The sequence below is a fragment of the Pteropus vampyrus genome, unplaced genomic scaffold, assembly GCF_000151845.1.
Source record: "Pteropus vampyrus isolate Shadow unplaced genomic scaffold, Pvam_2.0 Scaffold94, whole genome shotgun sequence".
Classification (NCBI taxonomy): domain Eukaryota; kingdom Metazoa; phylum Chordata; class Mammalia; order Chiroptera; family Pteropodidae; genus Pteropus; species Pteropus vampyrus.
In genome coordinates, this window is record NW_011888875.1 from 1,671,320 (window position 1) to 1,684,947 (window position 13,628).

At 45.7% G+C, this 13,628-nt stretch overlaps 1 protein-coding gene across 1 annotated transcript in view; it reads right to left on the bottom strand.

The window, feature by feature from the left end:
• The window catches only part of LOC105294779 (triple functional domain protein-like), a 236,917-nt gene that overhangs the window by 92,219 nt on the left and 131,070 nt on the right, over positions 1-13,628 (bottom strand). Inside the window, exons 8-9 of the mRNA XM_023532946.1 lie at positions 8,626-8,782; positions 7,585-7,637 (exon numbers count right to left, since the gene is read on the bottom strand). Coding sequence (XP_023388714.1) covers positions 7,585-7,637; positions 8,626-8,782 — 210 coding nt within the window. The remainder of the gene's footprint in view (positions 1-7,584; positions 7,638-8,625; positions 8,783-13,628) is intronic.

Here is a 13,628-nt window from a genome sequence, read left to right on the forward strand (position 1 = left end):
CCTCTAGCAACCCAGATCTGGCTGCAAGCGAGAGAGTGTGGAATTTTCTAATCTCTTCCTTTAATCCTCTTGCTGCGTTAAGTCGTGCTGGAATGTAACATTTTTTCCCAATAACTGCTTTCAAGATCTTTGTTGAAAGTGCTGACTGTTCCTTATGAAGGCTGGCTATCAGCCTTCATAGATTAAAATTGATCCACCACACCAAGATGGCAAAACTTAAGTGAAAACAAGCCAGGCAGATGTAACCAAACAAAACAGGTAAAAAAAAGGACCACCTGGACCACTGAGACCGGGTCAGGCACATGTGGAAACAAAAAGAGTGGGAATGTAAGTCTTCGAAAGCAGGGAGTTGCCCCAGAAGTTCCTGAAACTTGAGTGGGCAGCCAGTGAGTGACCTGGGGGAGGGACTCACAGTGATGGATTCAGAGAGGCAGGATAATACCTTAAAATAAATGTCCTGCTTTTTGTAATTATCTCAGCAAGGCTCTATTTAACATGTAAACATACAGTTGTTATTGTTTATTTTTTTTTCTTTTTCTTGCCTATTTATAACATACACTGATTTTTCTGGGAAGGCAATTACCATTTACCAATTACCAAAGCAATGTAGTGCTTGGTTTTCCTTAGAACTTTACAGGAGTTGCTTTTGCACAATATCAGCATGATAATACCATGCTCAGTACAAGTCACCAATCCACCACACGTCTGGTCTGCATCTGTAGCTGCCATACTCACGATGGTTTCACATATATGGTCAGCATCTGAATATCTAATTTTTTCTCTCCTAGTGTCCATGTAACTTAGGCATTTACGAATTGAAACACATTTTATCATAATCACCTTTTGTCTCTAATTTCTATGTAGCAAACATGTAATTTATATAGATGTACATATGTAAATTTCACATGATACATTATTATCCATCCGTTTTATTGCAGCAGGCATCATAAACATTTTGTGAAGCAATGGGGGTGCAGCATCTCTTAGGACTGAGAACCAGTACTCCGACTCACGCATTTATTGTGTACAGAGCCTAGAAAGAATTCCTTACAAACATCTCATCTACGTCTTACTCCTTAAAATGTACAGAAGTCAGGAAATGTACACCAGAGCATATGGTTTGGTGAACATGTGTCAGATATAGATTAGAAGGTGTGGCAGAAACCGACAGCTGCCTCCTCATAGTCCACTAGCCCCTCCTTGATAGCCAAACCCCTACGTTCAGGAACAGTAATACCACAGCTGTCAAACTTATTTCTCAGCTTTGCTTAAAATAGAAGTGGCCAATATATAGAAGTAAAAGATGCTGAAGGGGGCTTCCCGGAAAGTAACTGTTTAGGAAGCTGAGCATGCTCACTCCCCCTTGCCTCTTTCCCCTCCCTAATGCCAAGAACTTGGTGGAGATGGCTGGTGCTTCAGCAGTTATTAATGACCTTGAGATAGCCTTGAGGACGGCAGCCCACCTGCTAAAAGAGGCCAACCAAAAAGATGAAAGGATCCAAAAATCCTCTTACTGCCAGAGCTACCACATCAGCCCTGGAATGCCAGCACTGGCAGAAAGCAAACTTTTATCTTAAGTCATTGTTTTGGATGTTAAAACAGCAATACAAGATGACAAATGGGTCCTCAGCCCTCACCAAGTCTCCAAAGGCATTTATGTAGCATCATTCATATTCTACTACTGAGAAGGAATAAATAATCTCAGCAAGAATATTACAGTGATTATGTCATTCCTTGGATGTCTTTGTAACTGTTTAGCAGAGATGGAGAGCAGGTATTATTACTGGGTTAGAACACCATGCTTGCTCATGGGGGAGGGGGGAGAATGGCTGTGAACAAATTCCTTAACATAAGACAACTCATTAAGCAAAGCTTTGCCTTCCTGGAACTCCAAGGCAGGAATTAAGGTGTCTTTGTTGGTGCCACTGGCGGTACTGTCACTTCGTGGTATAGACTGTGGCAGCAGAAGTAGCATAAAGATTCTGGGCAAGAAAACGACTCTCACATCCACTAAGACCAGACAGCATGCAATCCCAAAGGGCATGCTCAGATATCACATTTCTCCAGTGAACTTTTCAGAAATAATCCTATTTTATTTCAGTCTAGCTTTTTTAGATTTGTCAACTTAAAAGGTATTATTCAAGCACGTAAAGGACATATATATGTATTTTAGTAATTTTAGCAAAATATCTTTGTCTTTGTAAGTATGCTAGAATTTTATGAAGACTCCTGTCCCATTGTTTGGGAATAAAGATTTTTTTAAATGGTACAGAATAGCCAGAAGAAAATTATTAAGAGATTGAAAAGCATATGATGCAGCTTTGAATTTCTTAGGACCAGGTGAATGAATTTGCTTAAGTTATATGTTTTGTCTAAAAATGTTTGTAGCTTTTAGGCAGTCAAACTCTGTCCCAGAGAGGAACAATAGCTGCAAAACAGTAAATCAACCTTTATCATCAAAAAGCAGAATTTCCACTGTAATATTTGAACAGATCGAACTGTGTCATTTTTTTATTCTGCTCTTTGTTCTTGAAATAAAATGCTTGGGGACTTGAATGGCAATGGAAGTTACATTTTACAAAGATTAACATTTTATAAACATATGAACTCAGATGCTCGAATACTTAAATGACTTAAGAGAAATGCAAGTCTAACCAAAGGAAAAAAAAAATCAAAGTTTAAAAGTTTACCATAACAAAGGTAGGCTTGTTCCTAATATTTAAGAGAAAAATTAACTGTTTAAAATCTTTAACAATGGTCTGGTTCTTGAATGTTTACTTTTAATGACAACTGCAGGTGAGATCTGTCACTTGGATTCCTGTATGCCACCTTAAAAATGTTCCAACAATCCTCACAGAGACTGGTCTATTCTCATTCTGGTACCTGATCTCTATGTTCTCCACTAACTCGGATAAGCACTAAGAGTCTCTGGCAAGAATATTCTTCAGCTGCACAAAGTAAGAATGTTGCTCTGAGCTAAGAGAATAATAGCTGGAGATTAGTGCTGACGATTGCAAAAACCACCACCCAAAGACCAAATATGACCCATGATATGTCGACTAGGTCCAAATGTAGTGGTGTAGGTCTGAAAGTAGTAGGTTCATCCCAAATTACTAAAATACATATATATGTCCTTTACGTGCTTGAATAATACCTTTTAAGTATAATTCAGATACACAAAATCGAGGCATAGTTAGAAGTGACTACACTCAGCCCACCATAAAGAAACGGCAGCCCTTCTTCAAAACTTCTATGCACTGACCCAAACCAACGTCATCAGTTCTGCAGGGCTGGGCTCGCCGTGGCCTGCGGAGCACCTCCGTGCTAAGCCTGGGCAGCCACCAGTGACCTTTCCAGCTCTTGTGTTATGTTCTCAAATCAAAGTTCCTATAAAGCAGGAAAGTGAAGGAGGGTCAGCATATGAGTACCCAGCTCATTCTGCAGCCGCGACTGCCACTCCTCCTCCAGACAGGTGAACACCTGGTCTCAGAGGAAGGGGGCTACCCCTGTCGTTAAGAGGGCTACACCATCCCCGCCTCCAGAGTTTGGCTGCCCTCTGCAACTGTTCTTTCTCTGGGCAGAGTTCTTAGAAATCAGCCTCTAGAGGTCCATCCTATTTCTTTCAGTTATCAGGTTTCTTACTCAAAACCAGATCGATCTACCTATGCTTGCCTCTCCGACACCTCTACCTGGGATTGTCAGAAAGGAAAAACCAAAACAAGACCGAAACAGGAGCCTGTTGGGGCAGCCCAGTGACTTAAGTGAGATGTGTGCAGAGAACACACATGTTCTGTAGTTTCCACTTGGGCTTGACCTTTTTGGCTCCTATGTATCAAGGCCTTGCAAGGTCTCGAGCTGAGTTTAGCGGGAGGGAGAGAGACTGGGCACCATCTGTCGGGTCTCACGCTATGCCTAACATTGACTCCAGCGTCCTGTGTATCCACAGCAATACTTAATAAAGCTTCGAAACAACTGCTTCATAGAAGTTACTCTGTAGCAAGGCAGACCAGCTTCCACACACATCACGTACGTGGTTTTAGTGTTTACTGTTGAGATGACTCCTTTTGCGGTTTGTTTTTCTCACATGCTAACTGACACTAATCACACCATCACCCATTTATCCAGTGCCTTTAAAAAGGAGCTGGACCAGCTTTGCAGGCAGCGAACCGGTCATTTCGCGAGGGCCTGTGGAAGGGCCCAGGAGGTCAGTAAGCTAAATTGAGAAACTGATGCAGAAGCGAAATCCCCGAGGTCACACTGGATCAGTGCGGCCAAAGCCAACGCGGCGCTTCACCTTTCTCCTCCGAGAACTGCTGCCCACGGCTGCGGCGACCAAGACCTCCAGCAGGTGCGTGGACGCTCACTCACACACAGTCTTACTCGCAATTCAAGTGCCTGGCGTTTAGGTGTTTAGGATGGCGCGGGCATGCTGAGATAATCATTTGTATGAATTTAGTTGGTTGAGAAAGTAGTCGATGAGTCTGCTTCCTTAAAATGTTAAAAATGACCATTCTATATGCTGTTTCTAAAACTAGGGCTTATGTTTACATTGCCTCACTCTCCTGCGATCAACTACGTCAGACAACATGAGCCCCACACCTGGCAAGCTGAAGCAAGAGCATGTTTACGAGGCTCAGGTATACTCCTGTTGCTGAAACACAAACAGGAACAGCAAGTCTAATTAAAACACAGAAAAGCAGATGTTTGTGTCTTGGAAAAAAGTGCTGGAAAGGTTTCTCACTGCAAACTTACGCCATCAGGGACTAGAAACTACAGACACGATTTAAAGACAAAAATTGTGGGGGGAAGGGAGGGAAGAAAAGAAAAAGGAAGAGCAAGCCTTGCTTATAAAATTCCTACTCCTAAATGACCCTGGAGCCATGGCAGGGGCTCAGTGAACTTCTGTAGGATGAGTCTCCAGAGAAGACCCACAGCCCTTTAGGACAGGGTAAGGAGCCGCTCTCAGTGAGGTCTGTAAAACATCGCATCGGTCACTAAGGGAAGCCCATTGAAAATGGGGATTCATTACCTCTGGGGCCGAGCATGAGAAGCTGCACCTTTAACTGGCACACTCAAGTCAGAACGCCACTGATTTAGGAAAGAAGGGGATCAAGTCAAAAACAGGAGCGGTCCTTCCCGTCCCGTCTTTCTTCTCTCTCCCCTCCTGGATGGAGAAAACGGTGCCGGGGTCTGAGGCGAGGAGGGGTGGAGGTGCCCGGCTTTCTATGAATGTTGCGGGAGAGGGGTGCAGAGAGGCCAGACAGAAAGGTCTGGAGACTGAGAAGTCTGAACAAATATACTAAGTACACAAGTCAGTCAATACCGTGAGGATAAAGGGAACCGGCTTCCTTGCTGTTTGAGAAGGAATTTACAAACAGAGTGGGAAAAGCTAGAAAGAAGCCCAAGATATCGGATTAGAAATGGAAATATTGGTACGAATACACGCGGTATTAAAACAGAGACAGACGCAGACAGGCACAGTAGTAGTAGCTGGGGATGGACGGACGCCTATCGACATACATCCCGACGCTGTCTGCTCAGAGGGCTGAGAAGCGTGGACATCTCACAAGCAAACAAGCACTCTTTAGCCCCCATATCTTGGTTCTTAAACACCACACAGCAGCACAAGGAACCAGAACTTCTTGGTGAAAAGGCTCATCTCAGGGATGAGGCAGGGGAAGAACTAGAGAAGCCTGGGAACATCTTGTTATGCTAGAAAGTAATACTCGAATGAGGACATATCGCACACACGCGCGCGCGCACACATACGCACGCACACACGCACACACAGACGCGCGCACACACGGGCACACGCGCGCAGATACGCGCGCACACACGCGCGTGCACACACAAACACGCATGCGCACACACACACACAGGCTCCCACTGGCCAAATGTGGACAACTTAGGGATTGAAATAGAGTTTTGGATTATAACCCATTGAATTTAATAAGATTTCGTAAATTTATACTGAAATAATGAATGAGTGAATGAGTGAATGCATGAATGAAGGGGAAAATAAAGCTCTTCCTTATGGTAGAAAAGGTCACCTAATCAATATAGAAGGAATGACAGAAGTAAGTGCCCATCATCAGACAGCCATCACAGTGGCAGCTGATGTGGGCAGGAACCGTCGGCGGATGCCAAGGCCGTGGAAAGAATTCTGCTGAGGAACAGACATTGTGCGACATCGGCATACCTCCCCACAAAATACTCATCGAAGACAAACTTCACGATGGTGATTTCATGTTGGAGGAATCTTGCCGACACCAATCCCATCACGCGGTCAAGGTTAACACCACCAGCTGCGGGAGGAGTCTGCATCCTGTGCCCCTGCTGTGACATTCGACTCCAGTCAGCCCATGGGGAAAACTGGGTGGGCAGGAAGGCTGAGGGTCACCCTACAGAATGAAAATGTCCCACTGTGAAGGAGGCCGACGAGATGTGCCCGGCACAGTGATGCGGCTGCTGGACAGCGCCCGGGGCCGGGATCAGCAAGGCCAGTGGGTGCATGGGAGGCGATGGGCAGGATGGTCTTGTACTGGTGCTGATGTGAGGACTGGAGGGAGGGAAGGAGGGAGAGGGTGGAGCAAATGTAGTAAAATACGAAAAACCGGGCACTCTGGGTGGACGGAACGTGGGAGCTCTCTGTTCTAACACCGTCCTGTAGCCTGAAACTCTTTAAAAATTTCAATAATTAAAAAGGCAAAAACAATTCACTTTGTTCTACTGAAAGTCTTTGCTGTTCATCCAGTTCAAAGTACTGACTCCTTTGGTTTCCGGCTCAGTTGCAAACATGTTTTAGGCTAAAAACTGTGGTTTAACACCCCGATCTGGGAAGCCGTTTCGACTGCCGTCAAATTAACTTATTAGTGCCAACTGAAAATCAAACGAAACTGCGCCATAGGTAAACATAAGTTTCCTTGTCAAGATGCCCCATTTTTCCAGACTATAGGGATAACAAAAGAAAATTCTGTACTCTGCTACAAGTGTCCAGGGCAAGAGGCAGACTGAACTGGCCGGCTGGGCCGGAGGGTGGCACCGGCCAGCTCAGGCTGTGCAGGCAGAGACTGCAGCAGCTCCCGCCGACCCCTTTGTGTGCGAACTACTGACTCCCACAGCGGTCCGCAATCGAAAAGCAGCTCCCTGGAAAATCTTAGTAAGAGGAGTGAAGGCCTCCTTAGGCCGCCATGGACAACAGGGTCATTCACCATGTGTCACAGGTCAAGATGAGACAACGCACAGCAGGTATACGAGCAGGGGAAAGAGCCGAATGCTTTTCTGAAACTCATGAAATCCTCGTGAATCAGTGTAATAAAAAGTTACAGACCTGTTAAATTTTTATTTTTACTATAAAAAAAGTTACCTCTTATATAGTTCCTAATAAACTAGACAATCGAATTACCAAATAAGCATTGGATGCAAAATTAAGAAGCATAATGAGAGATGACTATTTTTCGATTCCACGGACGACATGAAATAGTGCTCGAAAGAAAAAGGTGGCTAGAGAAAGAAGCAGGTGTCAGCTTCCGTGGCCGCACCGCGGGACGGCATCACAGTGCCTGACGCAACTGCTCAATTCACCTTTGGGCTCTGAGGGGTCAGGAGACCTGGGTCCGAGGACATGGGAGTGACCGCTGTGGGGTGAAGCAGGAAGTGCCAGACTAAAAAGCAAATGGCCAATTTCTTCCCCATAACTTTCACCAGCGGATGTGGTTCAAATCGAGGAAGGCTCGGATTTAAATATTTACTAAACGGTTACTCAGCGCCCAGAACTCGAAGAGGCTGGAAACGTTTCTTACTGCAGCCGCCCAGTAATAATCCTTACAGACGCTGACCAGGAGAACGGAGAAGGCACGCGCCGAAGTCCTACCCACTCCCAGACGGGACTCTAAGACCTGGACGAGAGGGACACGCCTCGACCCTGCTACAGCTGTCAGCATCCCTGTGCCCGGCGCGTGATGCGGCATGGCCCGCCTGGGCTCAGGTCCCCACCGCCCCACCCCACCTCCTGCAGCTCCTGACCTGGCTCGGGCCAGCCCGGCACTGAGCCCTTGTCGCCTCTTGTGTAACGGCGGGTGAATAACGGTACGTGCCCCAGAGTTGTGAGCATCAAACAGTGATTACATAAAGTCCTTATGACAAAGCCTGGCGCAGAAGAAGGTGGCAGAAAATAAAACAGGGACATTTTAAAGAAATAAGTTACCCCCAAATAAGAAAACATGACACAGAGATTCCTGAAGCAGCGCGTACGCTGACATGCTCGAGGAATCGATGTGTGCTCTGCAACGCAGGACACGAGGCTGCCTCTTCCTAGACGGTCTCACTCAGGAAGATCCCGTGGGGTCTGACTAGACGGAACGGCACGCAAATATGCACTTCCCGACGTAGGCAAACAGACTGATTCCATTTATCGGATCAGAGTACAGGCGAATGTCACAGGGCCGTGAAGAGTTGGCTCGCTGCCCGCCATCCTGTGTCACCCGCTTTTACCCGCCACTCGGGTTCAAAAGTAACAATGAAATTGTAATTTAGCTCAAAATCATAAGTTTGTTCTAGGCTAGCTAAAACTTCCATTTTTTTCCCCGAGTTCTGGGCCATGACATTATAGTAACGTGGCTTAGCGACGGAAGCAGCACCGACCACTCACCTCGGAATACGCCAGGGTGACATGCTCGTAGACGCCCTGGTGGTGGTGGATGGCGTCCTCCAGGTCCTGCAGCTCCGAGGGGAGGTCCACCTCGCCACAGGCTTTACACCACGAATCCACGTTGCTCATGTACTTGGAAGGTCACAAAAAAAGAAAAGATCATGTCTATCAATGGCAATTTATAGAAGTGGATGTTTTGTAACGTGGTTTAGAAATCATGGAAATCGAGAGAGATTCTAAGAACACGGCGTGGCTGGAACTCTATCTCAAACAGATTTGAGTTCTCAAACTGGATTCCTGGACTCCACCTGAGTTCAGGTTCTAGCAGAACTGGGGCTGGGCTCTGACGCCTGCAGTTGAAGTGACAGCCTCATGTGACTCTGGACCACGTCTGGCAGTACACCTGGAGCAACTCTGCCTTGCAGCATCTGTTCTGGGCGTCCTGGTAAATTTTCCATTCCACGTTTGAATTCACGTTTCCAACTGCCCTATCCTCTTAGCCACACAGGGCACAGACATCTTATCCACCTGCTCCGCTCAGTCTCGGCAAGACACACACAGCCAGGTGCAGCTTCTAGGGGAGCTGCCTGCAGCCTTCCTGCTTCCCTCTGACATTAAAATGCTAATGGTGAGGTATCTGAAGTCATTTACCTAACACAGGAAGAGCAAGGGGCCCATTTTTCTATGCTTTCAAAAGCAAGTACACACAAGATCAAAAGAACACCAAGTGAAGGCCCCAGAACACCTCGCTGTGGCCCCTGAGCCTAAGGGGAGGCTGAGGGAGGCGGCTGGATCACTCAGGTCTTCCCTACTTTGCAGTAAATGAGAAGTGTCAGCTGCAGGCCACCCCCGGCTGCTGCCTGCCTTTCCAGCCTCACCTCAGTTTTCTCCACTGCTACCCCCACTTCCCCAGGATTCATCAATAGCTGAGGAACCACTGTCAAATTTCCTAGGGACAGCCTATCAGCACCCATCACGGTTAAGGATCAAAGGCATCACAGTGCCTGACGCAACTGCTCAATTAAGCAACATAACACCCAATTAAAGACGCTAATTCCATTAAGTCAAATAGACATGGACACATTTCCCTGGGTTTTACCCCTTTTACTCCAGTTCCTTATTATCTTTCTACTGAGCAAGAAACAAGAGGGTGACTACTGGAAATGGGGTCACCGACCTGACACAAGGGAACGAGGTGATTCTCTTAAAAATGAGGATAACCTCTCAGGTCCTTACGCCATGTTCAGGAATGAAACGGACAAGTCACCCAAGCAACAATCATTTATAAAAATCTCTTCATTATTAACGTGTTGGCTCAGAAAAATATCTGCATGCAAATCTTAGGGCTCGAAACCAATTTGTATGGCATTAGGTGTCATCTGATAGCATTCGGTTTCTGACGGCTTCAAACATGACTAAACCTACATGAGCACGCGGAATAGCCTCACTGCCCCCAGCACAGTGTCTTCCTAACATCATCGGGAGTACAGAGACAGTAATAAAGCGCTCTACGCCCCATCCCCCCACTCACACTCAGGCATATTTCTCCGTATGGCTGGGGAGGCGTGTTCTATGAATGTGTCAGGTTGTATGATGCTCAGTATTCTTCATCTTTACTTCACTCTCTTACATTACTGCATTTAACACCAATTATTAAGATACTGTAGACCTTTTTCCAATACGAATTGACTGAGGTTAACCATCATTAATAAATCATCGGGTCATGTCAGCAATTGATTGCTTCTACACACTGGCCACTACAAAACACCCAAAACAGGGTTATGGCGTATTTTTAAGAGGTTAAAATGCTTCTAATATAGCAAGGTGAAGTTTTAGTTATATAATTTTACAAAAGCAGAAGTGACAGACTAATATATCAATGTATCATAATGAATATTAAAATGTTTGTTTTAATTCCAATTTTTAAAGCAAAGAAAAGAGAAATATTTGAGAAGTTTTACATATGCCTGTAGTAAAAGTAGCTTACTTATAATTTAACACAGCCTGAGAAGGTACTGATCATATTCCCCTGAAAAAGTGGAGCTGGGTTCTAAACACATAGGGAGGGACGGCCTGCCACGAGGGAGTTTTGTGGAAGGATTCTGCACGTCTAAACTTACGGGGTTAACACATCCCAGTGACGGAAACAAACCTGGCCTCGGTCTAGCAGGGACTTCTGCGTAATCTTTGTCGTGCTGCGACCGAAACCCTGGATTCCAGAGAGTGAACTTGAATGCTTCCTGAAAGGCTGAACACCCAGAGGCTCAGCACCCAATGCCGCCAGAGCAGCAATCGCATTCACAGAGCCAAGGAAGAGGGCGTTAGGTCTTCCACAAAGCAAAGGCATACTGGGGTCAAATCCAAGATCAAGTCCACAGGAACAAAAGTTCCTAAGGTACTTTTAGGAACTTTTAATACAATAATGGGCATTATGAACATGGGAGAGGAGACGCTGTTATGTTGCTTAACATCTCCTGACCACTCTGTGACATTCCACCAGACACATGGACACATACTCCCTACTCCCACCTACAACAATGCAGTCTGGGATGGCAGCACCGAGGGAATCTCTTAGCAGAGTCCCGCGTCTCATAAATGACAGCAACAGAAGGTGGCCACTGTACTCCAGTGAGATCAGAACAGCCAGGGTAGTGCCTGGTGCTTTAAATGCTAAGTAGACCAAAATATGTGAGCGCACGGCATCTGGCCAGGCTGAGGGTCAAGACAGGAGAGTGCTTCTCGCTGAATGCAGATCAGGAGCCGGCTTCAGAGCTGGGGCCTCCATGCGCAGAATGGTGACTTTGTATAAGGGTGACTGACTATAAGATGAAAGGAGTCTGGGTCGGCTGGTCTGCAAAACTGAGCCAACTGAGCCACACAGATGAGGGAAAAGTGACTAACAGATAAGCTTTAAAAGGGGAGCTTGAATTTGTTTTCATAAGGATTTATTCCACTAAGCTCTACCTGCTGAGAGTGGGGGCTTCTGATCTGGGGGCAGCTCAGCTCTCTGGCCTGTTTGCCTCCCACTGCCCAGAGCTGGTATCCTCACAGCTGGTAAATCTCACTCCCCTCACCCCTTCCCCCCACCACCTGGTGATGGAGTGGCAGCTGAGCACAGGTGGTTAGCCTGGATGAGGGGACAAAGGGACAGAAACTTCCTAGAATGTGAACTTTGAAAATACTTATCCAGAGGCATTTTCTCCTCTTTGGAAAAATTAAGACTGCTTGGATTTTAGATACACATATAAAATCTATATATGTCTTCAAACTTCAGGGTTCTTTTCTTTCTTATTTCTGATTAACTCATTTTCTGATTTCATTTCTAGAAAACACTACCCTACTTTTTATTCCATCATTTCTACTCCAAGTCTTAACCAACACACTCCTTTCTCCTGTGCCTCTCAGGGACATGGGCTCCCCTTGCTGCCCAGGGAAACTGCAGGACGGACGAGGCATTATGACTGTGAGCCCAGCTCTGCCGATTCCAAAAGGGTAAGCTGGGGAGGGCAGGTTCGATTTCAACCAAAATGATCACTCCAAGAGATCACTCTAAGTACCTTATACCTGTTTCTATGAATACCTTTGATTATATATCTATTTCTTTACTCCAATTCCTTTCTATTCCATGAGGATCTTGTTTTTGTTCTATTACAAGCCAAGAATTCAGCTTACACTTTTAATAAAGTGAAACATTAAAAGGGGAACAATCGGATGGGTATTATTTGCCTCAGCATTTTATTATTCTTCTCTTTATCTAAATTTCAACCCAGACTTTCGATACAATTATCCAGACAATAAGTCATGTTTACAATAAATGTTATTACTTCCATAATTTAGGAGAAGTGAAATTTTGTAAGAATATTAATAATTAGAAATATGGGCAAATCACTCTCCAAATAGAACATAAGGACAAGGCCGCCAACCCTATTTACTTCACCTACCTGATTTAAAGACGAAATGAGATTCCATGTTAAAGAGCTTTGTGAATTTTAAGGAACTACGTGAATGTTGGTTGTTACTTTATTTTTGGCTATTATCAGATTAGAGGCCCTTGAATTCACAGATAAAATAAGGTGATCAGATTTATGGTTCACTCCGAACACTGCCCTGTCATACCGACTTTCTGCAGCCATGTCCCGTACAGCAGCCACTGGCCCAGGCTGCTGCTGAGCCTCTGAAAGGTGAGTGACGGAAGATGCGAATTTTAATGTCACTCTATTTTTAAATTATTTTATTAATACATCTTAATTAACTTGAAGGAACTTCAAAAGCCACAGGTGGTGACTGGCTACCGCACTGAACGGTGTGTGGCTCTAGACGCTTTTTTTTTTAAATAGTAAATAGTGGCGATTTTAAGGTGGAGTAAAATCGAGTTGCTTTAATTCGTTGTGTTATAAAAATGTAGCTCTAGTAACATTTCCTGCGGAAGCCTCTTAATACGGAGACACCGTCCTGCGGGTACAGCTAATGAGAAAGACGGCGCAGGCTGCTGCCGTCGACACCGGCTCCGGGCAAAACTGCAAACGTGGCGGTCGCATCTCCTCGCTCGACCCTGCCCAGCCTTCCCTGGAGACGAGGGCGAGGGAGAGAGTGGCGGGGACAGCTCCAGAAAGTGTGACATCTACCAAACTTCATCCTCACCCAGTTTTAACCGCAAGATTCGTGCCTGGAACCGCAAGCAGACAGCACCCCGGGGTCACCCACGGAGGCGAGCAGAGCGGCGCCCGGCGCACGCAGCCCCCGCTGGGAGCTGCAGCCTCACGGGGAACGCCGCTTCTTTTAGTGAGACCACGAAGCCCGGGGTCGAACCTTTCAGCCCCACGTCCCACAGTCAGATTTAAATTCTCAGTGAGAACTCTGGATGGGGTTCAAAGAAGTGGCCGTGATGGAGACCTAACTTATGACATCCACGTTTCTGCTCTTTTCCCTATTAAGGTTATGGAAACAGCTTCGGCATAATTGGAAAACAATTAAAAAA